Source organism: Helianthus annuus, chromosome 1, assembly GCF_002127325.2.
Source record: "Helianthus annuus cultivar XRQ/B chromosome 1, HanXRQr2.0-SUNRISE, whole genome shotgun sequence".
Classification (NCBI taxonomy): domain Eukaryota; kingdom Viridiplantae; phylum Streptophyta; class Magnoliopsida; order Asterales; family Asteraceae; genus Helianthus; species Helianthus annuus.
The window spans coordinates 105951852-105979243 of record NC_035433.2 but is presented as its reverse complement, the minus strand read 5'-3'; the positions used below and the strand labels follow the sequence as shown (position 1 = coordinate 105979243).

The window sequence follows — 27392 nt, the reverse complement described above, 5'->3', positions numbered from 1 at the left end:
AAACTATTCGAACTTTATATGCTATATCAAACTTGTGTACTCACCTTTACATTATATGTATTGACTTTTATTTTAACGTATGTGACAGGTGTTTAAGCTACTAGCGTGCTAGGGAAGCGAGGCAATAATAAGCTTCTAGGAGTCTGTGACCTTAGGACAGTGTCCACGTACCTGTTCCAGGGCCATAATTATCTGTAGATCTTGTACTGGCACCTGTAGCCAGTAAGATTTACGGATAGCTGTCTAGAGGTCTTAAAACAATATTTACGTTTGGTCTGTAATAATTAAGGATTTGAGTTGTCGAAACAGTTCCCATATTGTTTGGTTGATTTCTATGATAACTTGTTATTGTTTGGGACACGGTATGGGACGTGTTATATAACTGAATTGTATGATAGTTGTTGTGGAAACTTCTGAACAATCTGTTTCGCTCAGTGCCGCGCCCCGATGATTCCGCCATCGGTTGGGGTGTGACATGAGCACCCCTTACACCCTAAGAGGTGAGTCCCCTCTCTTACGCCCAACCAACCAACTAGTGCCACGTCAACTCCCCTCTTAAACTCCCCTAACACCCCATTTTGATGGCGGCACTCCCCTCTTAGGGGAGTTGGGGTTTTTTTTTTTTTTGTAAAATTATGCATGTTTATAAATTAAAAAAGTATTAATAAAAATAAAAATTAAATAAAAGACATTTCATTAAATTAAAAAAAATACATTCAAACTAGAAAAATAAAAATTACATTCAAACTAGAAAAATATAAAAACAAACCACTCGTCGTCCGAATCAACTTCAAGGTGAGGCAGATCTAAACTTCCGAGATGCTCAACGAGATCGTGTTTTAGTCTCCAATGCGTGTCTTCGTCAATGAGTTCCGTATAAGCTGTATCATCGAAGACGGGTTCGGCTGGAGGATCTTGAATATGTACCGGTGCTATCGCCCTTCCGTCGTCTTTTATAATCATGTTGTGTAAAATAAGGCACGTATACACGGTGGACCTTATCTTTCTCACCGTTTTCGAACGCATAGGACGATTTAGTATTCCCCACTTCGCCTTTAACACACCAAACGCCCGTTCCACATCTTTTCTTGCGGCCTCGTGTTGCCTCTTGAACTTTTTTTCATTCGGGTCGTGAGGATATGGAAAAGACTTCACAAACACGGACCAGGTAGGGTAGATCCCATCAGTAAGATAATACCCGCGTTTGTATAAGTGGTTGTTCACTTGAAATGGACAATTTGGCGTCGTTCCGTTTCGTTGAGCAAGAAATAATGGAGATTGTTGCAGCACGTTGATGTCGTTTTGTGAACCCGCCGGGCCACAAAAAGCATGCCAAATCCACAAATCTTGAGACGCCACCGCTTCTAACATAACCGTCGGGTATTGATGATCGCCTCTCATGTATTCTCCACGCAATTCTGTGGGGCACATTCTCCAGACGAAGTGTGTACAATCCAGACTACCCAACATATCAGGTAGGTGATGCCTCTCCTCATGAGCCTGATACAATAGCGCAACGTCGTGGCTCGTTGGTCTACGTAGGAATTCACCGGCATACCTTTTACAGACCGTCTCGCAGAAATATTCAAGGCACTCACGAGAGGTCCTTTCAGACATATTTAAATACTCGTCCCCCTCGTCTGGTGGGTTACCGGTTGCAAGTTGTTTAATCGCCGAAGTAACCTTTTGCAACGGCGTGAAACTTTTCTTCATTCTCCCGTCTAAGCCTTCTTTAAACCACTCGTCATACGCTTCCACGTCACTAACAATTTTTAGGAACAAAAACTTGGACATACGAAATCTGTGACGAAAAGTATCGTCATTAAATTTTGGATTTTCATCAAAATAATCGGCCATGAGTGTCTCATGGCCTCCCTCACGATCTCGACGGACAACTTTTTTTTTTACTAGACGATGCCGTGTCTAGTAGCTCCGCTTGTTGGATGAGATTTTGGAAGAAAATTAAGCTAGTATCGCTTGACGATGCATCTCCATCGTCGGGAAAGTCGGGTAGGGTAGAAAGAAACGGAAGCTTGGAATCCATTTTGTATTTGAAAGATTTATGAGATTGAGAGTGTTGGTGTGAGTTTGAGAGTGGTAAGTGTGGTAAAAAAAATTGATTTAGGTTGGTTTAAATTTATATTGTTTAAAAAAGTTGATTTTTTTTTAATAAAATTGACCGTTGTTCAACGGTACATTGTCGAAAATTGTGCCAAAACAAGCGGTGACTTCACACCGATCCCTATCACCGATTCGGGTCCCCGTTTTGATGGCGGCGGTGTTCCCGATCAGTGACTAGGGTCACCGAACACCTCCCCGAGTGGCGCCCCATACACCCTAACACATGCTCACTACGTGCAATTACTTCAAAACCATTATAAAGATGCATATAAAATCATTTATAATTTAATTAAATGTATACACTATGCATATACCGGTCCTAACATTCATGTGTCGCCTTCTTCATACTTTCGTATACTACTTTATACTTTGTAGAAGGATCATTCTCAAACTAGGATAATAATTCCTTAAGTTTTCAACTACTAAAAAATCATGCTTCACAAATAATCTAAGGGGAGTTAGGGTGTCCTGTGATGGAGCGTTGTGTGTGGATGGCCACACGTAGAACACCACCGTCGGTCCTTGTGATCACGCGTTGTTGAGATGAGTTACCGTTGGGGGTGTTTCAAATTTAAACAAGATAACGCATGTCAACACTAGTGATGGGTACACTCACTAAAATCATCACTAGTAATGAAACCAAATTCAATGACGAGATAGAACATAATTGACTTTGATGAATAATGGAAAGCGGAGAATTCCACCCCTAAAACGAACCAACTTCGTGAACAAAAACCCAAATACACATTATTATTATATAAAAAGATATAATTTAAAAAGTGTAATTCATAAACACTCATACACTACACACACCCCTCAACACAACAACTTTTCTCTGACACTTCCGATTCCCCCCTGCGTCACTCACTGCGAGTGCTATCACCACATTTCCAACCGTTTCTTCTTCTTCTTCTTCTTCCCCAAAACCCAATTTTCCTTTCTTGCGCAACAAGTTTCCCTGTAAACAACCAACATCAATGCAAACAAATATGCAATATCTCCCCATTAAAACACATATTCATTACTCTGTTTCACCATTTTACCCCTTTTGCCGATTTACAACACATAAACAAATCCCCCTTCCATAGTAACTATTCACACAACTTCCTTAATTATCCTCCCTCCATTAACGGTTACTTTTTTCAATTTTATTTTTACCCAGTTTATCGGAAACCCACAACCGCCTGTAACGGCTCCTCTACAAATATATAAATATAATCCAATCTATCTCCTCTAGGGTTCTCAAAACCCTTCAACATTTTCACAATGGCAAGACAAAACCAAAACCAAAACCAGAACCAGAACCGGAACCAGAATAATAACAACAATAATGCGGTTCCGAATGCCCCGGAACCCGAAGAGTTCAGTTTAAAAGAGACGAGGCCGAGTTTAGGCGGAGGGCGGGTTCCGGGGAACGAACGATTCGGAACCGCATTTGATCTTGTAGAGCAAATGCATTATTTATACATTAGAATTGTCAAGGGTAGGAGTTTGGCGCCAAAACAAGGTAACAATTCAAATGAGTCACCTGATCCTTATGTGGAAATTAAGCTTGGTAACTTCACTGTTTGTACGAATCATGTTGAGAAGAACCCGAACCCGGAATGGAACCAGGTGTTTGCGTTCGCCAAGGATCGGGTTCAGTCGTTAACGGTTGAGGTGACTGTGAGGGATAAGGAGGGTGGGGAGGAGGATAATTCGATTGGTGGTGTGGTGTTTGATGTTGTTGAGGTGCCTGTTAGGGTGCCGCCGGATAGCGCGTTGGCGGCTCAGTGGTATAGGTTGGAGAATGGGAGTGGTGGGGAGTTGATGGTGGCGGTTTGGATGGGGACGCAGGCGGATGAGGCGTTTCCGGATGCGTGGCATTTGGATTCGGTTTCGGTTAGTGGGGATGGGGTCGCGAATATTAGGTCGAAAGTGTATTTGTCGCCGCGCCTTTGGTATGTTCGGGTTCATGTGATCGAGGCGCACGAGTTGAATAGTAACAGTAATAGGCAGTCTGAGGTTTTAGTGAAAGGTATGGTTATGAATATGATTTTGAGGACAAAGGCTTTGTCGAAACCGATGTGGAATGAGGATTTGATGTTTGTTGTAGCCGAGCCGTTTGAAGAACAGTTGGTTTTAACGGTCGAAGAAAAGCTCGGGAACAAGGAGGAAGTTGTTGGGAAGTGTTTGATTCCGCTGAATAGTGTCGAAAGACGGATGGATAATCGAGTTGTAAGTAGTAAATGGTATAGTCTTGAGAAGCATACACGAGGCGAAAACGGGGAGGTGAATGTAGTGCAGTTGAATAGCAAGATTCATATTCGGGTTTGTTTGGATGGCGGGTATCATGTTCTCGACGAGTTGACTCAGTATAGTAGCGATCTCCGAGCGACTCATAGGCTGCTCGGGTCCCCGAGCATTGGTGTGTTGGAATTGGGGATCTTGAATGCTAATGGGCTAACGCCTGCGAAAACAAGAAACGGGCATGGGGCGGTTGATGCGTATTGTGTAGCGAAATACGGGCAGAAGTGGATCCGTACAAGGACCGTGATCGATTCTTTGAATCCGAAATGGAATGAACAGTATACGTGGGAGGTTTTCGACCCGTGTACGGTGATCACAATAGTTGTGTTTGATAACAATCATTTACAAGGGGTTGATAACGGTGGTGGAGCTAAAGACGCACGAATCGGGAAGGTAAGAATACGGTTATCTACACTTGAAACGGATCGCGTGTACACTCATTCGTATCCTTTGATCGTGTTACACCCATCGGGTGTGAAAAAAATGGGCGAAATCCAGCTTGCGGTTCGGTTTACATGTGTTTCGTTGATGAATTTGATGCAAATGTACACTCAACCTTTGTTACCGAATATGCATTACATTCACCCGTTAACCGTTTTCCAGCAAGACAGTTTAAGGCACCAAGCGACTCATATAATGGCGGTGCGGTTGAACCGGGCTGAGCCGCCTTTGCGAAAAGAGGTTGTGGAGTACATGCTCGATGTGGGTTCGAACATGTGGAGTTTGAGGAAGAGTAAGGCTAACTATTGCAGGCTAATCGAGGTTCTTTCGAGTGTCGTTACGTTTTGCAAATGGTTCTACCACGTTTGCATGTGGACTAGCCCGGTGCTCACGGTTCTCGTGCACGTTTTGTTCTTGATCCTTGTTTACAACCCACAAATGATCTTGAGTTTTATGCTGGTCTACGTGATCGTGATCGGGATCTTGAGGTATCGATCACGAGCACGACACCCTCCACACATGGATATCAAACTATCTTATGCTGATAGGTTGAATGGAGATGAGCTTGATGAAGAATTCGACGGATTTCCAAGTACTAAACATGGCGACGCGCTAAAAATGAGGTATGATCGACTCAGGAGCGTGGGGTCCCGGATCCAGACCTTGATCGGTGACGTGGCGACTCAAGGGGAGCGGGTTCAGAATCTGGTAACGTGGCGTGACCCGCGAGCCACCACTATGTTTTTGTTCTTTTGCTTTGTGTTGGCTATTGTGCTCTATGTGGTTCCGGTTAGAGGGGTCGTGGTGGCGGTCGGGCTGTTTGTGATGAGGCATCCTAGTTTACGAAACCGGCTTCCTTCGGTCCCGATGAACTTTTTCAGAAGGTTGCCGGCGAGAACTGATGGATTGTTGTGATAACCTCATATTGTTATCGCGCGATATTAAGTTTATAGGTTTATAAGTTACAATATTTTGAATCTGTTTTGGGTAGTTTGGATCATAGATTATAGTTTAATGAGATGACAAATCCTATCTATAATGTTTGGTTATAGAATATTATTCTTGTTTGGTATCAATCAATTCTATTTTGTTTTTATTTTCAAGTTGCTATTTTGTTTTTATTTTGAAGGTGATATTTCATAGACCAAAAGAAGTTTTCAAGATATCCTTAATACCTTGATACTCATACATGAATACATAAACAGACAGACTGATGGAAAACAACAAGATAAACTTTGGTAGATCACTAATTGTACCAAGTGTTCAAGAACTTGCTAAGGGGCCTAGCACCCAGATCCCACCTCGGTATGTGCACCATGATCACCGCCCTGCATCCGATGATGCACGGGTCCCATCGGTGCCGGTCGTTGATCTTCACTGGTTGCTTTCTGGGTCTTGTTCTGAGCTTCATAAGCTTCATACAGCTTCTAAAGAATGGGGGTTTTTCCAGGTCAGTGTTGTTGATCTATCTATCTGTTTGTCACAAAGTGAAACATATTAGGCCAGAGGGTATGGGGGCGCCACCAAGGCCACCTCAGCCTCTATGGCGCCGGTGGGGCTCCATCACCCATACTGCCATCTTTAGGGGGGGGGGGGGGTATAGGGGGGGCGCCAAGATGGTAACGGAAGAAAGGGGGGCTCCATCGATTCTGATTGGCTTTAAAGGGGGGCGCTATAGAGCCCCTAGCCACACCCTCCACACCCTTCAAGTTAAAAGGAGGGGGCTTTAAAGCCCTTGTGTGATGTGGCGGTGACGTGGCGGTGATAAAGCCCCTACCACACCCTCCAGCCTTACTGTTGCTACTTTGCAATACTTTTACTAATTTACTTGGATAAATGATTGGTTTTATGCTTTTATTGGTTTTTCTTATGATTTTAGTGCCATCAATTACTGACTACTGTTCTATTGATCCGGATTTTAGGTAACTTAAAATATGGGTTAGTAGGTGGGGTAGGGATGGCAATCGAACCCAAACTTGAACCTCATGGGTGATGGGTGAACCCGTAATCCGAAACATTCAGGAAGGGTAATGGGATGGGTATTCGGGCATAAGATTAGTTTTAGAAAAAAACGCGGGTATGGGATTAGGTGATAACCGGCCCAATTGCCCGAAAGCACATAATCGTTTACCTGAACCATATACCCGAAATCAGTGGCGGACCCAGAAATCTTTTGCTGGGGGTGCGGATGAGGTGTTCAGCTATATTTTCAAGGGGTGCGGTCGGGTTTTTTGCCTAAAATATACACTATATTTTTTTTTTCAAGGGGTGCAGCCGCCCACCCTGGCCAAAGGCTAGGTCCGCCCATGCCCGAAATATAAATCCGAAAATTTTTAATTTTGAAGTATCTTGAACTTTTTATAGTATTGTTAAAATGTATGTAATTTATGGTATTATAATTTCTTATGGCTGTTAAAGACGTAAAATTATATAAAACTTAGAATGATAAAAGAATGTATTTGAGAATCCCAATGGGTATATCTGATACCAACGTGTATGCCCGATACTCGATGGGTAATTACCCGACATATGCCCGATACCCAATGGGTAATTACCGTCGAATGATAGGACCTAAAGAATTAACTGACAAAAACAAAACAGGTTATAAATCATGGAATAAGTGAGTCCATATTAGAGGATTTCAAGACTGAAGTCTTGAACATGTTCAACCTTCCAATGGAGGAGAAACTGAAGCTTTGGCAGGAAGAAGACAACCACGAAGGTTTCGGGCAGCTGTTTGTCGTATCCGAGGACCAGAAGCTTGACTGGTCAGACATGTTTTACCTAACTACCCTTCCACATGATCTCAGGCAATCCCAACTCTTTCAGAAGCTACCTCTCACCCTCAGGTTCAGCTTCTAGTTTATAAAACTTGACATTGTGCATTTTGAAACTGATTATTTAATATCAAATAATTATAATCAAATATAAAAAAATGATGCTGTATTGTGTATGAAGTTGAAATAATCAAATTATTTTGAAGATGTTGAGAAAAGGGTATATAAGTAATTTTACTCTACACATTTGGTGAGTAGTACATTTGGTTGTAGCTGGTATGAAACTGATATTCACGTTAATAATGTATATTCGCGCTTCGAGCTAGATTTAACTTGTTAATATATAAAAGAGTAAAATGTCGTTTCCGTCCCATACTCTTTTATCAGTTTTTAGGCTCTCAAAGTAGACTTTGGTGACGTTCAACCCATTTGACCCGCTCCCTTTATAGCTAGATCTTTTTTTAGCAGTTTGGATGCTCGTAGTCATTATGCGATTTTCAACTCGTTTGATCCGTTTCCTTTTAAATAGATCTTTTCAGTTTGTGTGCCCTAAAAATGAACTTTGGACGACTTTCAATCCGTTTGACCCGTACTCTTTTAGCAGTTTGGATGCTCGTAGTCATTATGCGATTTTCAACTCGTTTGATCCGTTTCCTTTTAAATAGATCTTTTCAGTTTGTGTGCCCTAAAAATGAACTTTGGACGACTTTCAATCCGTTTGACCCGTACTCTTTTAGCAGTTTAAATATGAACTTTTGAAGACTTTCAACCCATTTGACTCACATTCTTTTAGCTAGAACTTTTGCTCTAAAAATAGACTTTTAGGCAACTTTCAACCCGTTTGACCCTCTTTTAGCTAAAATATTTCTGTTTAAAAACTTTACGTGTTTGGCAGATTGTAAGTAATGGTGTGTACAAGAGCATAGAGCATCGAGCGACAGTGAACTCAAACAATGAGAGGATGTCGGTAGCAACATTCTACAGCTCAAGTATGGGTACGGAGTTAGGCCCTGCGAGAAGCCTTGTTGCACAACATAATGTAGCAAATTTCCGGCGAGTACCCATAGAGACATACTTTAAGGAATTTTTTGCTAGAAAGCTTGATGGTAAATCATACTTGGATTTTATGAAGCTTGATTAATCACATTACATAATTGAATCATAGCTTTAGTTGTTTTTGGTTTGGTAACCTCATAACTGTTATATTATGCTGTTATATTATGTTTGTTACTTTGTTACAAGCTTTTCTTTTGTTATAAAGACTTGGTGATATTGAGTTTTCAAACATCCAAAAACATAGAGAATTACATTTGTGTCACAAAATATTATTATTTCAATATAAAAAGTAAATATATGATTTTTTAAAGGTAACGATGTTTATCAAAAATTAGATTAATAGTATTGGTATTCTTCCAATGAGGTAGTGGTGGAGTGGTTGTGGAAAGAATTGATGTTCCTTATGACCCAGGTTCGATTCCCACTCTCCTCATTATTTTCTGTGGCATCCAGGTGAAGAGCGAATACGGGTGGCACCGGTTCGACTTGGATAGGAGGCGAGGTTTTACCGATTATTCTATTGTCGTGCCTTCGGGCGGGTGAAGGTCGGGGTTACGCGCATCTAGGGAGAGCAAAGGGGCTGACGGCAGTCGAGTAGTCGACTTTGGCCACAACGTCCGGTGTCACGGTGGATGACACGTAGTTCCTTGCCGTTCAAAAAGTATTGGTATTCTAAAAATTAAATTTCAAAAGTTGTGAAACTATCGTCTTCACTCTTCATATCTAAAAATTCATGATAAATGGTAGTATTGTGATACTAGTTGGAAAAAAAATTCTATCAATACAATATTTGATACATAAATTATATGGAAATCTTATTTTCTCAACAAATTAAACAAGAAGATTTAAAATTAAATAATTTTTAGTAACTTATATACGGAGGGGGCTGGGGAGATATTTATTTGAACCATAAGCGGAATTCCTATGGTGTTTAATAGCTAGGGGTGTTCATGAGCCAATCCGATCCGAGCGAGGGTTTGCTCGTGCTCGGATTGAATTTGAATCGAGCGGATCATTTTCGCTCGGTTTTTCTCAACACCGAAATTAAAACATGTGTAGCAAAAAAAAAAAAAAAAAAAAAAAAAAAACTGAAATCAAGACTATTACAAAACTGCATTCAACAAAAACAAATTCTAACTTAATTAAAACATGTCCAACACCTTACTAACAAAAGCAAAACATGAACACTTGAACTTGTACAGTAGCTCGAGGTATGTAGCAGACTAGTAGGAGGTATGTAGCAAAAGATTATGTTTTGGTATTAGGGTTAGGTTTTGGTATTGAGTTGGGCTAGTATGTTTCTTGGGCTTTTAATTTTTCTTGAGCTACTTATCTATATAAGTATATAACTATATATATATATATATATATATATCTTTAAAATCTATAATATACATATTAATTATTTAATAAAAATAATTAGAGCGAAATCGAGCGATCGGCGAGCGAGCAGACCTTTCCTCATGCATGGCTCGTTTTCAAATGAACCGAGCCGAGTGGCTCATTTACAAACTGATCGGGAATTGAACGGACATTTTTCGAGCGATCCTCGATTGTCGAGCAGTTAGGACAGCCCTATTAATAGCTTAGAAACATCATATATGATATTTATAAACCGTTTAATAAGCTCAATGTTGTCTATATAACTAAACCAGTAAACCGATAATCTAACTATCTATCACTAGACTACATTATATTATACTATATATTAAAAAACTAATGTTTTGAACAGTGTTCAAGTTATAATAATGAATATATAGTTTTTTTAATAATTTTTAGAGTAAACTGCCATTTTGGTCCCTGAGGTTTGGTTACTTTTGCCACTTTAGTCCAAAACTCAAACATTTTGCATCTGGGTCCCTGTGGTTTCAATTTTATTGCTATTTTGGTCCAAAAATGAAATCAGTTCATACTTGTCTTATAAAATCCTGCAATTTTGTCATTTTCCTCAGGGGCAAATCAGGTCATATTTGTCTTATAAAATATGGTATTTATTTATAAAAAAGAAATGATCATTTTGCCCCTACGGAAAATAACAAAATAACAGGATTTTATAAGACAAATATGACCTGATTTCATTTTTTGACCAAAATGGCAATAAAACTGAAACCACAGGGACCCAGATGCAAAAAATTTGAGTTTTGGACTAAAGTGGCAAAATTGACCAAAACACAGGGACCAAAATGGCAGTTTACTCTAATTTTTATTATCTTCTTTACTTTTTAAGTTAGATAAGCTTGTGTCAATCGGTATTGGTATTGAAAATACCAGTATAGTTATCGGTACATGAAGGTAAAAACCGACACCAGCCTAGTACAGAAAACACCAAAAGTCGGTATCGAATTGATTTTGAAAATCTTTTAGTTCTAGAAATTCGGTACTGCTACCCGGTATATTTGCTCATCCATGATCACGGGTGTTGTACGAACAACAACGGTATCGTGCAACTTTTTTTGTTGATTTTCTTCAACTTTTAATGATTTCTTTTTTTAATTTCAGGGGTAGGGATGATCTCGGTGCCAACCAATACCGAATCGGTACTGGTACCAAAAATACCAGTTACGGTACCGGTATATGAAGGTAAAAAACGGTAGCGAACCGGAACCGGGAACACCAAAAGTCGTACCAAATTGGTACTTAAGATCTTTCGGTTCGGGAAATTCGGTACCGGTACCTGATGAAACAATGGTTAACCGGGCAGGGTTAACACACTGGTCTCGTCAAGAAGGGTTAATCCCTTCCTCTCGGAGATCGCTGGCTGGGTCACCGGTTGATGATCTCCTGCACAAGGAAACAAGCCGTGACTCGTAACAAGGAGGATGGAGTGGGGGGTGCTCCTTGTTACCACTCTCCGGCGTGAGAATCAGTAGTTTGCTTGGGAAGCAAAGCAAGATAATAGTAGTAGTTAGAGAGTTGTGAAGAGATACCTCAAACCTGGTTTGGGGTCGGTATTTATAGCCGAGGAGTGAAGGAGGAGATTGATGGATGGGCTGACGACGAGCTGCACCGTTGCAGGTGTGTCAGTCTCGCCGGCCGTGGGGGTTACGCCACGTCAGCCCATTGCTTTAATAGCTCTGACAGGGGACTGTCGCCGGCGCCACTTGCCTCGTGGTGTCAGCCACTTGCCTGGCGTGTCAGTCCACTTGTTGGATATGCAGGGTGCGGTGCGAGCCGCATCGCTGCATGCGGTAACGTCTGAAGTTACCGCGTCTCCTACTTGTGATCAAGAAATACGCGAGATGCGGTGTTGGCCGCATCATCGTATGTGGAGACTATTTGCTGGCTTCCCTTGTCGTGACGAAAATGGCCATATGATGCGGTGCCAGCCGCATCGATATGCTCATCTTCTTTCGTACTTGGGTCAAGCTATTCATCTTCGAACCGAATGGGTTCGAAGGATGTGACCGCATGGGTGCGGTTTGCTTACTGGTAGGGGTTTGTTTGATGCGGGTAATGGTCGTTTTGGGACCATACCCCTTCAAGTCCCCCCAGTCTAGTGTTGCTACCTTGTGCAAGTTGCACGTGGGAGGAGTACTGGACTTATGGTGTAGGAAGGTAGTGTGGCAGTCTGGAGAAAATTCTAGGCCAGATCAAACTGGTGATCTGGTAAAAAATCCGGCTATGCCTCTTCCGTACCGGTGAAGGGATTTCGCTTGATGCGAAATTCTCAGCCGTTGCATGTCATCAGGTGGGTTGCCACCTGTTGTTGTGTTGAAGGCCTGTTAGGGACCTTCATAGTAATGTTGCACAAACTTCGAACCAACCTCTTGGATGGTGGTTCGAAGGTTTGCACATGTTTCGAACCTCTTGGAGGTGGTTTCTTCTTCGAACCATTTGCCAGAATGGTGCACGAAGAAAAAAAGAAAAGCTTTTAAACCAACCTTTGCGGTCGGGTTTGAAGGTTTTGGATGTTGTGTTAGAACTTTGCTCAAGTTCTATGTTCAGCATCCTATGACGAGATGACCATCCCTTTTTGGTGGGGTGTTCGTGTTCATCTTGATAGCTCTCAAGTAACCGTACGTTCTTTGCGGTTACTTCGTTGCGTCATTGTTGGCCGTGTTTGGTCGAACAATGTGGATCTAAACTATGGGTAAATAAACATGGTCATAGGCAAGGGGGTGCCCATCGTTGTTTATTCCATGCGATCCATTGGTAGGTAAACAAAGTCCTAAGCAGACTTGTTACCGCTGTCCGTTGGCAGGTAAACAAAGTCATAGGCAGACTTGTTACCGCTGTTTGGACACTTGTTGCTTGATAAGTACTTGTTTAGAGCACGTATCTGCGTTCTTTCTGGAGCCACTTTCCTTCACGCTCCAATACCGAGTTTATAACGAGGTAGCCTCGTTCGGTGATGTGGAGTGAGCTTTGCTCTTCCGTAGCAACCACTCTGCGGAAGCTATGGTTATGTCTGTAGCTCTTCATGGGTGTCTGCGATGTTGCAGTCCCATTTTCGCTCAAAGTGTGCTTGTTGCATGGATGTAACTCTTGAAGGTTCAGGAGTCAGGGCTGCTGATGTGCGGGCGCGTAGATTCCGTTCCTTCTTTTTTCTGAAGAAGTTGTTCATGCACCCTATGTGGTTGTGAACCGGACAGGAGGGATTTGAAGCTTGAAGAGAATGAAGGCAATGCGCTTTGCCTGTTCCTGAGATGCGGTTCAGTCCAAAGAACAACACTGGTTCTGAGTATCTGACACATCTGAACGGGTTCATGTGTGTCACTTCCGCATATTTCACGTGTGCTCGTGAGTGATGCGGAAAAGGTAATATATCGCATGGAGGATGTTTGCTCCGGATTTCGAGGGTACGGTTGAGACCGTAGTTTGTGCGGATGGTGAACAGGATCACAACACTATCATCCGTAGTAACTTCCGGGTGCCTACTGCGGCTGCACTGGCAGTTGAGTTGCCAGTAGGCAAAGGTATACTATCGAAGCTTTGCTACTTGTGTTGATCATGTTGTGTTATTGACGTATTGATTCCATGCAGGTGATCTTGGGGCCTTGGGGGACCCTGAAGCGAAAGGTGTGCCTAAGAGGCAAACTGTGAAGGGCGTGCGCTTTCGCCAAAAGAAGATAAAGGAGGTCACTACTGTGCCTCATCTGGTGCCGCAGGCAGCAGGTATCTCTCATTCCTCTTTTCGTCGACACAAGGATTATGTGATAGTATCTGATACCCTTGAGGGTTTGAGTACAGCCGCGGAGTCACGTTCTGGTGCTGCGAAGAAGCAGGCCGAAGAGGCGGCTGCGGGAGGGACAGCTGCGGGTCCCCCTGTGATTGGTGAGAAGAGGAGGCCAGAGCAGAAAGCTGCTGGTGGTGTTGAAACCAAACGTCGGAGACTAGTAACCAAAAGGTCTGCTCCGGCGCAGAAAAAACCTGCGGTTGTCGTTGGTAAGTATAGGCTATCTAGTCTTGACTGTTATGTAACTAGTTCTGATAGCTATTTGACTTTTTTGCAGAGCGTCAAGATGAAGATTTTTCTATCTTCGATGCTCCGGAGTCCCCTCCGCGTGCCATGGGTGCGGGTGGAACGGAGGTGCCGTCGACACCTCCCGTCAAGGTGGTACCTGAGTCAACCGTGCAGAAGGAGGATACCGCAGAGAATGCTGCGGCCCAGATATTTGATACTGTCGACTCATCCAACAACCTGATCTCTCCCAATGAGGGAGACGATTTGAGTTTGCGGTTCACTGCTACTGAGAAGCAACATTCTGATGCTGAACCGCAAAAAACTGGCGCTGAAGCGCGGCAGCATGATGCTGGGCCGCAGAAGTCTGCGGTTGATAAGGGTACCAGCTCGTCTGCCGGTGGTGCGGGGTATGACGGGCCTCCAATTCAGCCTGGGGAGTCTGAATTGGAGTATTACTACCGCACCTACTCCCAGGATCGCAGTACGCTGTACCATCGACCCCCCTGGACTGTATTGCAGGGGGATGATATTGCTAACGACCCTGCGGCCTGCAGGGAGATCTTGGGTGGTCTGGGGACCCCCTTTGAAATTGATCGGGCTCGTGCCGCACCGCGGGAGCTGCGTATAAACCAGCTCTCGACCATGTTGGTAGGGTCTTCCATTGTGGCTAATGCCATTTTGGAAGATTATAAGGTGCTGGGCCGCCGCGAGGAGGAGGCTGCTCGTATGCGGGCGGAAGCCGAGAAGTTGGTCGAGGCTGCTCGTGCGGGTGCGGAGCAGCTTGAGAAGGATAAAGCTGCTTTTGAGAAGCAGAAACAGACCTCTGAGTGGGCTGCCGCGGTGCAACTGAAACAGGTGCGTACCCTTGCTAAACTCCTTGCTGACGAGCGTAAGCGTTGGGAGGAAATTTCATCCAACGAGCGCAAGAAGTGGAACGAATCTTGGGCTAAGCAGAACAATCTTCTGTTTCATACTCGGCAGGAGCTAGCAAACGCCAAGGCGGCAAATGTTGCCTTGGGCAATGAAAAAGCTGCGGCTGAGGCCGCATTGGCTAAAGCGCTGCAGGCGAAGGACGAGGTCCTGAAGGCGCTTGAAGAGGCCAAAGAAGCCGGGGCTCGTGCCTCAAAGGCTCATGAAGAGGCTGCAGAGAAGGAGAGCCGTGTTTCCAAGGCTCTGGAAGAGATGAATGCGGAGCGCATTCGTTTGGATAAGGTTGTTTCCAGCCTTCAGGTATGTTTCGTTACCTCTGTTTTATATTTCCTTTATTGTTTTGAAAATATTTGCCGAGTGAACTGTTTGCTGTTCTTGTAACAGGCTGAGGTTCAGGCCCGGGAGGTCGCAGTGACAGACCTTACTGTCCGCGTGTCCGCTGCGGAGAAGCGGGCTGACGCTGCTGCTGAGGCCAAGGATGCCTTGGTGTCCTCTTTTAACCAACTGGAAGCTGACCGTGAGTGGTTGCGGACTCACGGCATCGCGCGTGTAAGTATCCTTTGCCTTTACATTTGCTTGGATTAGCACTCAAGACTTATGATCTTTTTACTGCAGATTGTCGAGGCTATAATGAATGCCCCTGAGACCTCATCTGGATTGGACCTGGTCAAGGAACGTGCGCGCGAGGCTGGCTTCAAGGCTGGTTTTAACCGCTGCATTGGGCACATCAATGTATTATCCGCAGGCGGTTATACCGATCAGGCATCCGGGTTCCGTGATGTGGATACCGAGGGTCGTCTGAAAGCGGCCGTAGCCTCCTTTTATGATACGCCCCTTGCCTGTGTAGGGGAGCTGGACGAGTGTTTGGAGGCTGCGGACTATGTCGACCGCTTGCGGATGCTTTATCCGGATGTGGAAGAGGAAGAACCCGCTGGTGGTGTCGGAGGCGACGCGGGGACCAGTGGTTCAAAATAGGGTTTAGGTTGGCTAGTGTGCCTCCTTTTTTGTATTCCTCTTGTATAGAATAGGAACTTTATGTAAATTCCGTAAGCATCATGTGGATACTTGAATTTTTTGAATATAAAGTTTCTTTGTTCAGTTTGTACAAGTGTTTTTAATTCTTGCATGTCTGAACGTGTGTATGCGTAATCTTTACCCATTTATGAACGGGGTCAAGTATACTCCATACTTTTGTTGTATGGGTATGTATCAATTCTGTTATTTACCGTGTGAGGGTTTTTAGAATTGCGTAAACTTTGTAAAAGCTTATATTACCGGAACTCTACCCATTTGTGAATGGGGTCGAGTGTACTCCATACCTTTGTCGTATGAGTCCGCGGCAATTCCATTGTTTGCCTTTTTGGGCTCAGGAATTGTGTTTTAAGTGTAACAAAAACTTGTGTATCCGGCCGGATAAAGCATGCAAGTCTGTTTGCCTTTTGCTGGCCTATTACAATAGTTGCGTGTGGCTACCACTTTGTATAGGTATCGTAAATGAAGATTTTGCCAATCTGTTTTTTGGATACCGCGAAGTGGAAACACGCATTTGTAATAGTAGTAAACAAACAACAATGTATAAAATGACGTTTATTTATTTTCAAATGACCTGCGGTCCGATAGGTTACATAGGGAGTGTAAGAACATAGCTTACATATAGCAGCGTCTAAGCTGTTGTGCGTTCCATGTTCTGGCGATAGGTTCGCCCTCTAGTGTTTGTAACCTGTATGCGCCCTTCCCTAAGACCTCGCTGATGAGGTAGGGTCCCTCCCACTTGGGGGCAAGTTTTCCTGGGCGCTCGACATTAGATGCCTCGTTGTCACGTAGGACGTAGTCCCCTGGAGTGAAAGTACAAACGCGGACCCGCGCGTTGTAATACTTTTCCAGTTTGGATTTGTATTTGGCCTCGTTGATGGCGGCGTTCTCGCGCCTTTCTTCTAGGAGGTCCAAATCGATCCTACGTTCACTGTTGTTGTCTAGCTTTTCGATAGCCAACATTCTAGGAGATGGGAGGCCCATTTCCGCGGGTATCACCGCTTCAGACCCGTAGACGAGGCTGAAAGGTGTTTCCCCATTGCTTGTTTTTGGGCTAGTGCGGTGAGCCCATAAGATGCTTGGGAGTTCATCGACCCAGCCACGCCTGGCTGTTCCCAATCGTGCTTTGATTCCTTCGACTAAGCCTTTATTTATACTCTCGACTTGGCCGTTCCCCTGTGGGTGTGCGACTGACGAGAATATGTGTTTGATGTTCAGCTCTTCTAGCCATTGTTGGAATTCGTCGGCAGCGAAGTTGGTGCCGTTGTCGGTAACAATGTACATTGGTAAACCGAAACGGCAGATGATGTGCTCCCAAATGAACTTTCTTGTTAACATAGCAGTGGTGGAAGCGAGTGGTTTCGCCTCTACCCATTTTGTGAAGTAATCAACCGCCACTATGATAAATTTAACTGCACCTGGTGCGTCCGGGAATGGTCCCACTACGTCGATTGCCCATTTTTGAAAAGGCCATGCAGTAGTGACGGGGACCAGATTGTTTTTTGGTCGCAACGTTTTTGGAGCATGGCGCTGGCAGTCCATGCATTTGCGTAATTCTTTGACGGCGTCCAGGTGCATACCGGGCCAGTAATACCCGGCATTCATGATTTTTGCCACGACCATGCGTGGTCCGGCATGTATGCCGCATATGCCCTCATGTATCTCTCGGATAAGGTATGTGGCATCTTGTGGATTAACGTATCGGAGGAGCGGTCCCAGGTATGACTTTCGGTATAAGATACCGTCTCCCATTTGATAGTGGCACGCTTTGTATTGCAACTTACGTGCCTCTGTTTTGCTCTCGGGAGTCACACCTGACTGAAGGTATGCGATAATTGGTGTCATCCATGACGTTGTTCCGTATTGGATGACACTGACCTGGCGTAGAGGAACCGAAGGATTTTGCAAAATCTCGATACGTACCTCCTTTGCCAAGTGTTGGAAGCTGGTGGATGCAAGTTTTGATAGTGCATCCGCGGATTTGTTTTCGCTTCGATTAATGTGTCGAATATTGAATGAAGCGAATTTGGATTTTAGCTGCAGGGCTTGCTCGAGGTAGAGGATCATGATATCCCCTTTGGCGGCATAGTCGCCGCGTACCTGGCCCGCAACTAACAAAGAATCGACGTGCGCTTCCAGATGTTGCACGCCGATTTTGACTGCTAAACGTAGCCCGGCTAATAGTGCTTCATATTCTGCCTCGTTGTTCGTGCTTTTAAAATCGAGGCGGATGGCATATGTAAGCTCTTGGCCGTCAGGGCTGACGAGTCGCAGACCTGCGCCCGCGCCTTCCTCGTTGGATGCACCATCGGTAAATAGTGCCCATATTTCTGAGGAGGGTGGTGGGGGCGCAGGATTTTGGGATTCTTCGCATTCTTGGATGCGATCTGCTGGTACTTCAGCGGCGAAATCAGCTAAGATTTGGCCTTTGATGGCAGGGCGCGGTTTGTAATGTATCGTATGTGCGCCCAGTTCAATTGCCCATTTTGCTAATCTCCCAGAGATGTCGGGTTTGGATAGGATCGGGCCGATCCTGTAATTGGTTAGCACTGTGATGATGTGGTTTACGAAGTAACGTCGTAACCGTCTTGAAGCATGTACCAGTGCTAGTACCAATTTTTCCATTATTGAGTATCTCGTCTCCGGGTCGTTGAGCATTTTGCTGATGTAATAGATGGGTGTTTGAACCCCCGCTCGTTCCACTATTAATACCGCGCCCACTGCGTTGTCTGCAGCGGATAGGTATAAGATGAGTGGCTCATCTTTGCATGGTGCGGTTAGTGTTGGGAGTTGTATCAAACACTCCTTCATTTCCCGGAAGGCCTTTTCAGCCTCCGTGGTCCACTGGAATTGTTCTTTCTTTGAACAGTTTCGCAGGGTTTTGATGAAAGGGTATGACTTGGCTGCGTGATTAGCCAAAAACCTGTTGAGTGCCGCCAGCCTTCCGGCCAGGCGTTGCATATCTTTCATCGATGCAGGCGATGGCATGCGCTCGATCGCCTGCACTTTTTCCGGATTTACCTTGAATCCATCTTTGGTGACGATGAACCCAAGGAATTTGCCTTCTTCCATTCCAAACGAGCATTTCCCTGGATTGAGCTTCATGTTGACGCTTCGCAGAGTTTGGAATGTTCTTTCTATATCGGTGAGCATGGTATCTTCCTCCATGCTCATGACGACCAGGTCGTCCATATAGATTTCGACACTTTTGCTTATTTGACCGCGGAAAGTGTCGTTCATCAGTTTCTGGTAGGTTGAGCCCGCGTTGCGCAACCCGAACGGCATTTTTGTATAGCAGTAATTTCCGGTTGGGGTCCGGAATGCCGTTTTGTCTTCATCCTCAAGTGCCATTTGTACCTGGTGGTACCCTTTGTAGCAATCGAGGAAACACTTCCACCGAAATGGCGCGAGGTTATCGACCTTTTCGTCGATTTCTGGAAGTGTGTAACAATCCTTGGGGCAGGCCTTGTTAAGGTCCTTGTAATCGACGCACATGCGCCAGCCCCCGGATGGTTTTTCTACCATGACAGGGTTGGATAACCAAGTCTGGTACTTGACTTCCCGCAGTATACCTGCGGAGAGCAGTTCTTCGATCTGCTCTTGCATCGCCTGATTTTTAGCTGACCCAAGGTGGCGTTGGCCTTGGATCACTGGTTTGATACCTGGTTTGGTATTCAAATAGTGCTGCGCTATTTCACGTGGGACCCCTGTCATGTCTGCGGGAGTCCACGCGAAGATGTCTTGGTTCCTGAAGAGGAGCTCCTTCAGGTGCGCTCTGGTGGTCGAGGATAAGGCGTGACCCAATGTGACCTTCTGTTCCGGATGCGTTGGGTTGAGAACCCATTTTTCCGGTTGGTCGACGGGGGTGGGCCTTGCGACCTTTGTCGGACGTGCTTCGTCCGTCATCATGACGTCCTTGCGGGCGTAGATGATTGCAACCCCCGATGCGGTTGGGAAACCAACCGCGGAGTGGGGGACGGATGTGATCATATTGAAATCTCCTTGGGATTCTCTCCCAAGGAGGACGTCATAATTGGAGGTGTGGGGTAAAACCATGAAGTTTACCTCCTCCGTCCGCGTGTGTTTACCATTGGTAAGACGCACGGGAAATGTAATTTGACCTAGGGGAAAGACTGTTTCCCCTGCGAATCCGGCCAGCGGGTAATCTACGGCTTGCAACCGATCTTTGTCCTCTTGGTCAAATTGATTGAAGCATTGCTCGTAGATTATATCGGATGTACTGCCCGGGTCAATGAACAAACGCTCGGTGCAGTAATGGGCCAGCTGGCCTGAAATGACGACGGCGCGTCTATCACGCGGTCCGCCTCGGACTTTTGGGAAGACGACTTGCTCGTCTTTCCAATCATTGTCCGGTCTTCGTGCCGCTTTGCGCGGCCTACCTTTGCCTCCGTAAATCATGTGCGTGGAAGCCACGTACATGGCTTTCTTCCCGGAGGAGGTACCTTCGTTGTGAGGGGTGATATGCTTGGTGGGCTTTTGTCCACCTGGTAAGAGGTGTTGTAGTTTCCCCTCTTTCAACGCCCGCTCAATCTCCAGCCGGAGACTGATGCAGTTGTTGGTGGTGTGGCCCGAGTCCTTGTGGTACTCACAGTATAGTGTGAGGTCCTGACTTTTCTTGGACTTCATTGGTTGGGCCGGTCGCAAGAATTGTGGATCTGCGAGGAGGACCTCTCTTGGCGACTGGTTGATCTCGGTCCATTTGCGGTCACGAGATTCTTTTCTTGGTGCCCGAGTGTCTCGGGCAGGGTTGTAGGATTGTGGGTCAAACGTGTTGGGTTGCGGGAAATACGGTTTAGTAATATCCCGATTTCCGGCATCCCGGTTTCGTTTGTTGTTACGTTTGGACCCTTGGTGGGATGTTTCGGCTTGGGGTTTTGCCTTTTTGACGTGCGGTTCGAGCGACCGCTGTGTCTGGGCATATGTCTTGACTGCGGTCATGACATCCTCCCATTTTTTAGGCAAACCCTCCTTGCCAGAGATGGTCATGATCATCTCTCTGTCTTTGACGGCCCGAATAAAATGGTTTCGCGCCATTTGGTCCGCCACGTCGCCTATCTCTAGGCATTCTTTATTGTAACGGATGACGAATGCCTCGAGCGATTCGTCATCCCTTCGCCAGATGTTCATGACGTCCAACGAATCGCGTTCGTGGCGTCGCTGCTGGCTGAAATGGGCGAGGAACTTGGCGCGCAAGTCCTCGAAAGAATCCAGTGATCCCACTGGCAAAGAATCAAACCATGCCCTCGCCAGACCGATAAGGGTCTGGGGGAAAAAATTGCACCAGGTGGGTTCGTCCCACCTGCCATTGACGCCTGCGCCTGTGAAGATGTTCATGTGGTCGTCCGGGTCGGTCGAGCCACTGTATTTCCCAATGTTGACTGGGAATTTTGTCGTTGTGATATCGGCGTTGGCGATGTGCGGGACGAATTTTGAATTTTCGGCCGCGGCCCGTGGCCTGTATGGTTCGTGCACAGGGCGCTTTGCCGCCCTGAGGTATGTAGTGCGGGGGTGACTGGGAGGAACATAGTTGCGTCCCCCCGGTCTGCTGTTGGTGTCGTGAGACTCCCGCGGTAGGTTTGATCGTCAGGGTCGGTATGACCGTACCCTTCCGTGTAAGGTTGCGGGCCCAGTCGGCTCTGGATGCCTGGGCCGCGCCTGGAGGCTGACCGCCTCCTATCTTCGCCATAGGGGCCCAGGCGGGTATGCACTGGCCCTCTGGAGCGGGACTCATATGAGGAAGTGTCCTCGTTGAGTGTATTGACCGAACAGTAGGATGATCCACGGTCGTCATGTCGGCTTCTGGAAGCCGGACGTGAGTGTAACCTGCCATTGTATTGGAGTATACGGTTGGCAGGTGTGTGTTGTATTGGAGTGGGACCAGCTTGTACGTTTGCTTCCGTACAAGCGCGGTTGTAAGCCGCTATCAGCAGGTCAGTCTGCTGTTGGTACCAGGAGTGTAAGTCCACGCCTGGTGGGAGCACAGTTGGGGCCTGTGATAAGTCGTGTCCGAACGCAAAGGATGGGATCCTTTGGGTAGACGTGCCAATGTGTCCGGGTTGGGGGGTCGAAGGGTGGACCCCTGTTGGGACCGGGGGATTTGGGTTATCCGCATTGGTGTTTTGGTTATCAGTCATGATCTTGAGAGGGAGAGGGATGGATTAAAAAGTGCTAAGAGTAGCGGTGGGCGCCAATGATGAAACAATGGTTAACCGGGCAGGGTTAACACACTGGTCTCGTCAAGAAGGGTTAATCCCTTCCTCTCGGAGATCGCTGGCTGGGTCACCGGTTGATGATCTCCTGCACAAGGAAACAAGCCGTGACTCGTAACAAGCAGGATGGAGTGGGGGGTGCTTCTTGTTACCACTCTCCGGCGTGAGAATCAGTAGTTTGCTTGGGAAGCAAAGCAAGATAATAGTAGTAGTTAGAGAGTTGTGAAGAGATACCTCAAACCTGGTTTGGGGTCGGTATTTATAGCCGAGGAGTGAAGGAGGAGATTGATGGATGGGCTGACGACGAGCTGCACCGTTGCAGGTGTGTCAGTCTCGCCGGCCGTGGGGGTTACGCCACGTCAGCCCATTGCTTTAATAGCTCTGACAGGGGACTGTCGCCGGCGCCACTTGCCTCGTGGTGTCAGCCACTTGCCTGGCGTGTCAGTCCACTTGTTGGATATGCAGGGTGCGGTGCGAGCCGCATCGCTGCATGCGGTAACGTCTGAAGTTACCGCGTCTCCTACTTGTGATCAAGAAATACGCGAGATGCGGTGTTGGCCGCATCATCGTATGTGGAGACTATTTGCTGGCTTCCCTTGTCGTGACGAAAATGGCCATATGATGCGGTGCCAGCCGCATCGATATGCTCATCTTCTTTCGTACTTGGGTCAAGCTATTCATCTTCGAACCGAATGGGTTCGAAGGATGTGACCGCATGGGTGCGGTTTGCTTACTGGTAGGGGTTTGTTTGATGCGGGTAATGGTCGTTTTGGGACCATACCCCTTCAGTACCCAATATCATTTGCTCATCTCTGACCACAGGTTTCATACGAACAACATTATTACCATACAACTTTTTTGGTTGATTTTCTTTTGGTTATCTTTTAGTGTTTTTTTCTATATTTCCTTTTTATTCAGCGGTTTCCGTACGCAACGCGCTTGTAGTGATTTCAAAACACATATAAACATAGACTAAACAACAAAATACGTTCGCGGCAACGCGGCGATAATAAAAAACTAGTTTGATAAAAAATGGAATGTTACGAAAAATTGGATTAACCCTAACTTTTGATAAAAATGAGTTAAATGCACTATTGAAACTCTTTTGAATGAAAATTCAAAATTAAAATTTTAAAATATGATGAAAGTACTGATTTTGATTAAAATTGACCTGAAATGCGAATTTGGTAACTGGTAAGCCAAAAAGAGTTATAAACCGATTTTGAATAATCAAATATACTTCATGAATGTTTTTTTTAACCGTAAATTTGGATCAGTGACGGACCACTGAAGTATCATTGTGCCACCAGAGAAACCACCCGATCATATTCTTCTCCACTAGGCATAATGCGACACAAATTCAGGAGGAAACCCAATAAACATGGGAAAACCCCCTTATGGGAATCGAACCCAAATCTATTAGTCACAAAGCCTTATCGCACCACCAAGATGTCACTAGGCTATAAAGTCATGATCACTTCATGAATGTTTTTAAACCTTAGAATCCATATAGAAAGTGATCATTTTTTCTGTGACTTTAACCCAAATGGGTTGGGTTCAAATAGAACAATTTAAGTTCAAAATCCACCTTCTGACATTTGAACTTCAGGAGATGAATACCAAATAAGTTTTTTTTTTTAACGGCTAAACTTACACACCATAAGAATTGAATCTCTGACCTTCTACTACCCTAAGCTTTATCTAACTCGCCAACTCCACTAGAATATTCCCAAGTGGATGAATACAAATAGTTGAATGGGTTATGTGTTTGTCATGAAAATGTCACAACCCCATTTAATGATAAGTATTATCAAAATTAGTACGCTTATTGAAATTTGGATTCAATCAACTATGAGTAGGGACTCACATAACCTAAAGTTACTAAAGTAAGTAAATAGAGTTTTCAAAAGTTAGGATACACTAAATTTTTCAATACATTACCCAAGTTAGTCAATGTGTATGCAAATATGCAATTGAGTGGTATGTTCGATTAAACAGGCCCATGTATTTTTAGTAATTGTGTAGCATATTAGTTCTAGACCTATATATTATAAAATGTATGCTATCATAAACTTAGTTTAGTTCTCAGACGGCGCTACTATCATGCACTAGAAAAAAGTGATCAACCATGTGGAGGATCATAAATAATACACCTAAAGAGCTTGAAGAGACAATCCGAGCCGCAACAACCATCAAAATTCAATCTTTTTTATCGTGCACATACATCTTTCTTTAGTACTAAATACTAAATACTTTCATTTAGCTACAGAGGCAACAACACAAACAAGAACTGGAGTGCAATTCAGTTATTCAGTGATGGTGTCGGAATCCTTTTTGGACTTCCACTTGAGTTCTACTAGGAGGTGCATAAGTTTTTGACCCTAAATAAAGTCTTTGTTAGGATTAAGTTTTAGTCATGACTTAGTGTTGAGTGTAAAGTTATTATTTTTTTTTTTACTTTAGTATTGTTTTTAACGGTTTTATTGGTTTTATTGGTTTTGATTGTTGATATACTCATACTCGGTTAAAGTTACCTTGCCGAGTGGCAGATTTAGGGCGAGTTGGCAGAAGACATTTGGGTGTTCCGTATTAATGATCTTTTTTTATTGTTTAGGTGCTTTTGATTAGGGCTGGCATATCGTGTATACCCGTACACGATAAGACACGACACACGAAATCCCATACACGAACACGACACGATAACTTATCGTGTCCTTTTTTCAAACACGAACACGATACGATATGCACGAAAATTACCTGTTAATACCTGTTAACACGACTGTTCGACTGTTATACACGAAAATTATCTGTTAATACATGTTAACACGAACAAAAACACGAACACGACATGCTATCTAAGAGTTACAGAGGGAGTTTAGGGTTTTTTTTTTAATTGAATGAGGAATGAAAATAGAAAGGAATTAAGGAACCCACACGCACATGGCTGATGAGTTTTATTTAATTTAATTTTTTATCGTGTGCTAACGGGTATTAACAGGTAAACAGGTATTTAACCTGTTTATTTCACGAAAATTAACAGGTAATCTCGTGTCTACCTGTTTGGTACACGATACCTGTTAAGACCATACACGATATCTGTTAACTTCGTGTAGGTTCGTGTGGTGTATTCGTGTAAAATTGTCAGCCCTACTTTTAATGATGTTTTGGAGCTTTTATTGTGAGCTGGCAGAAGACAGTCATCTGGAGGATGATGATTCCTGAAGCATGGCAAAATGATAGAATATAGATTCTCAAAGGTAGAATTTATAAGAATATTGCTCAACTTTAATGCTTTAATAGACACATTGACTTGAGTGAGAAACAAAAAATATATATCTTAATATCCATATATTTTTAGCGTATGATCATTTATATCTATTTTCACGTTCATTTGGTGTTGGTTTTGTTTTTAATTAAGTTTAATTTCAATAAAAAATAGTCTTTTTTTTATTGAAATTGCAACTTTTTTACCTTGGTTATATAGGCCTCATTCTTTTTAATATGAACAACAATCCTTTTGGCTTCAATCAGTTGTTCTACATCAGTCATTTACATCAATTGTTGTCCAAACATTTTTTTTCATTAGTCATTAACTCAACTGACCAGTTCTTTCGCATCAGTTTTTACACATCACTTATTTGGGGCAATAAATTACATAAGTTGTTTTCTTATCACCAGTTAAACTCACAAATTAAACCACTTTGGTGGCAGTTCAGAGCGTTTCTAAATTCTAATCGAGTGTAATTTAGTCTAAAAGTGATTTTTTGTTTTAGCCTTTTAGGGGCTTTTGTTGGTGTGTACTTGAAAGTCTGCAAGTGTGGGTTGATTGCTGGAAGTGGGCTTTCGATACATCAGGTATGTTCACGGTTCGAAGCTTGAGGAATCATCTGCATCAGGCTAGGTTCTCGGACCTGGGAACGGATTTTGCATGTAACAACTTGACGCCTATTAAGGTTAATTTCTTGTGATTCGGGTCAAAGACACGTCATCAAACACCAGCAACACTCGACTCACATTTGCTGACCAAAGGGTAAATATTTAATATGTTTTTTTAAATTAAAAAATATGGTATTTACTTTAAATGTTTTGAAATAGGAGAAAACTTTTCTATGATCTCGGGAGCTAGCATCGTTGCACCACATATAGTCGCGATAGCAGCTTTGATAAAGCAAAAGCATCCTCATTGGAGTCCTGTTGTTGTGCTGCATTAATTCAGCCTTAATGACAACCTCAAACACGCTTGATCGGGAAAGGCCCAAGTTGGTCCTGTTCGGGTTTAAATCACAACTAGAAGACCGGTTTGGTTGGTTACAAGGCCCAAGTTGCTGCTAGCTGGAAGAAGAACGGGGTGTGGATTAGTGTTCTGGGGTGTGCATCAAGTGGTCCTTGAAAAGTCCCAGCCGAAAAAAGGAAAGAGAGGGATGGGGTTTCTCTCGCTTTTGGCATAGTAGGCCTGGGAACTTCTTATTTTGTAAGACGGGTTCTATACGAAAATAACCCCCTAAGATAGTGTAATCTTTGGTTTTTTGTTTTATAAAAATTGTTGGGCTAAGCCCTTTATCCATATAAAGTATGGTTTTTTAGTTGAAAAAATAGAGCTGGTTGGATTTGGGTGAATCTTTTTGTTTATATACATGGGTCATATGACCTGGGTAGCTTTCGGTGATCCTGATTGAATGACCAAGAATCATATATTTGAACGAACACTTGATTTGCGTCATATAGCATATACAAGTTAAATGAATCTCATGACTTCTAATGTAAACAAGCACACTATCATTTGAATTGGTCGTGGACTCGTGGGTGTTACAAGACTGGTGATTATGATATGACTAATCAGATTTTTTAATCATAACATTTGGCTTTTGGTTAACTGGTTGGATCAAACTTTATTGTTTTGGTTATGGCTCAAAACCGAAACGCCCCGTACATAGCCCAAAACTCACCAACCTAAGTGATATGTTTCCCGCCGCATCGCGCGGGTTCCGGCGTGTGTGTGTATATATATATATATTCACATGGCCATTATTATCATTTATATTATAATTAATCGTTAACATTATTGCCCATGTTCATTAAATGGTAAATATTTGATGGATGTATTTACCCTTA

The 27392-nt window shown here is 44.1% G+C and overlaps 2 protein-coding genes across 2 annotated transcripts; both read left to right on the top strand.

The window, feature by feature from the left end:
- The first annotated feature begins 2824 nt into the window (after positions 1 to 2824).
- On the top strand, positions 2825 to 5927 carry LOC110874647 (FT-interacting protein 4). The gene has a single exon (XM_022123168.2). The coding sequence runs from the start codon at positions 3388 to 3390 to the stop codon at positions 5764 to 5766; it is 2379 nt and encodes a 792-aa protein (XP_021978860.1). The 5' UTR covers positions 2825 to 3387; the 3' UTR covers positions 5767 to 5927.
- Positions 5928 to 6013: 86 nt separating this feature from the next.
- On the top strand, positions 6014 to 8866 carry LOC110874659 (protein SRG1). Its single transcript, XM_022123178.2, has 3 exons — positions 6014 to 6301; positions 7453 to 7700; positions 8524 to 8866. The coding sequence occupies exons 1-3, from the start codon at positions 6065 to 6067 to the stop codon at positions 8528 to 8530; spliced, it is 492 nt and encodes a 163-aa protein (XP_021978870.1). The 5' UTR covers positions 6014 to 6064; the 3' UTR covers positions 8531 to 8866.
- Positions 8867 to 27392: the final 18526 nt, after the last annotated feature.

Excerpts from the sequence above, each read along its gene's own strand:
- LOC110874647 (XM_022123168.2), top strand. The coding sequence starts at position 3,388 with ATGGCAAGACAAAACCAAAACCAAAACCAGAACCAGAACCGGAACCAG.
- LOC110874659 (XM_022123178.2), top strand. The coding sequence starts at position 6,065 with ATGGAAAACAACAAGATAAACTTTGGTAGATCACTAATTGTACCAAGT. Across the intron at positions 6,302-7,452 it reads AAGAATGGGGGTTTTTCCAG|GTTATAAATCATGGAATAAG; the intron begins GTCAGTGTTGTT and ends AAAACAAAACAG.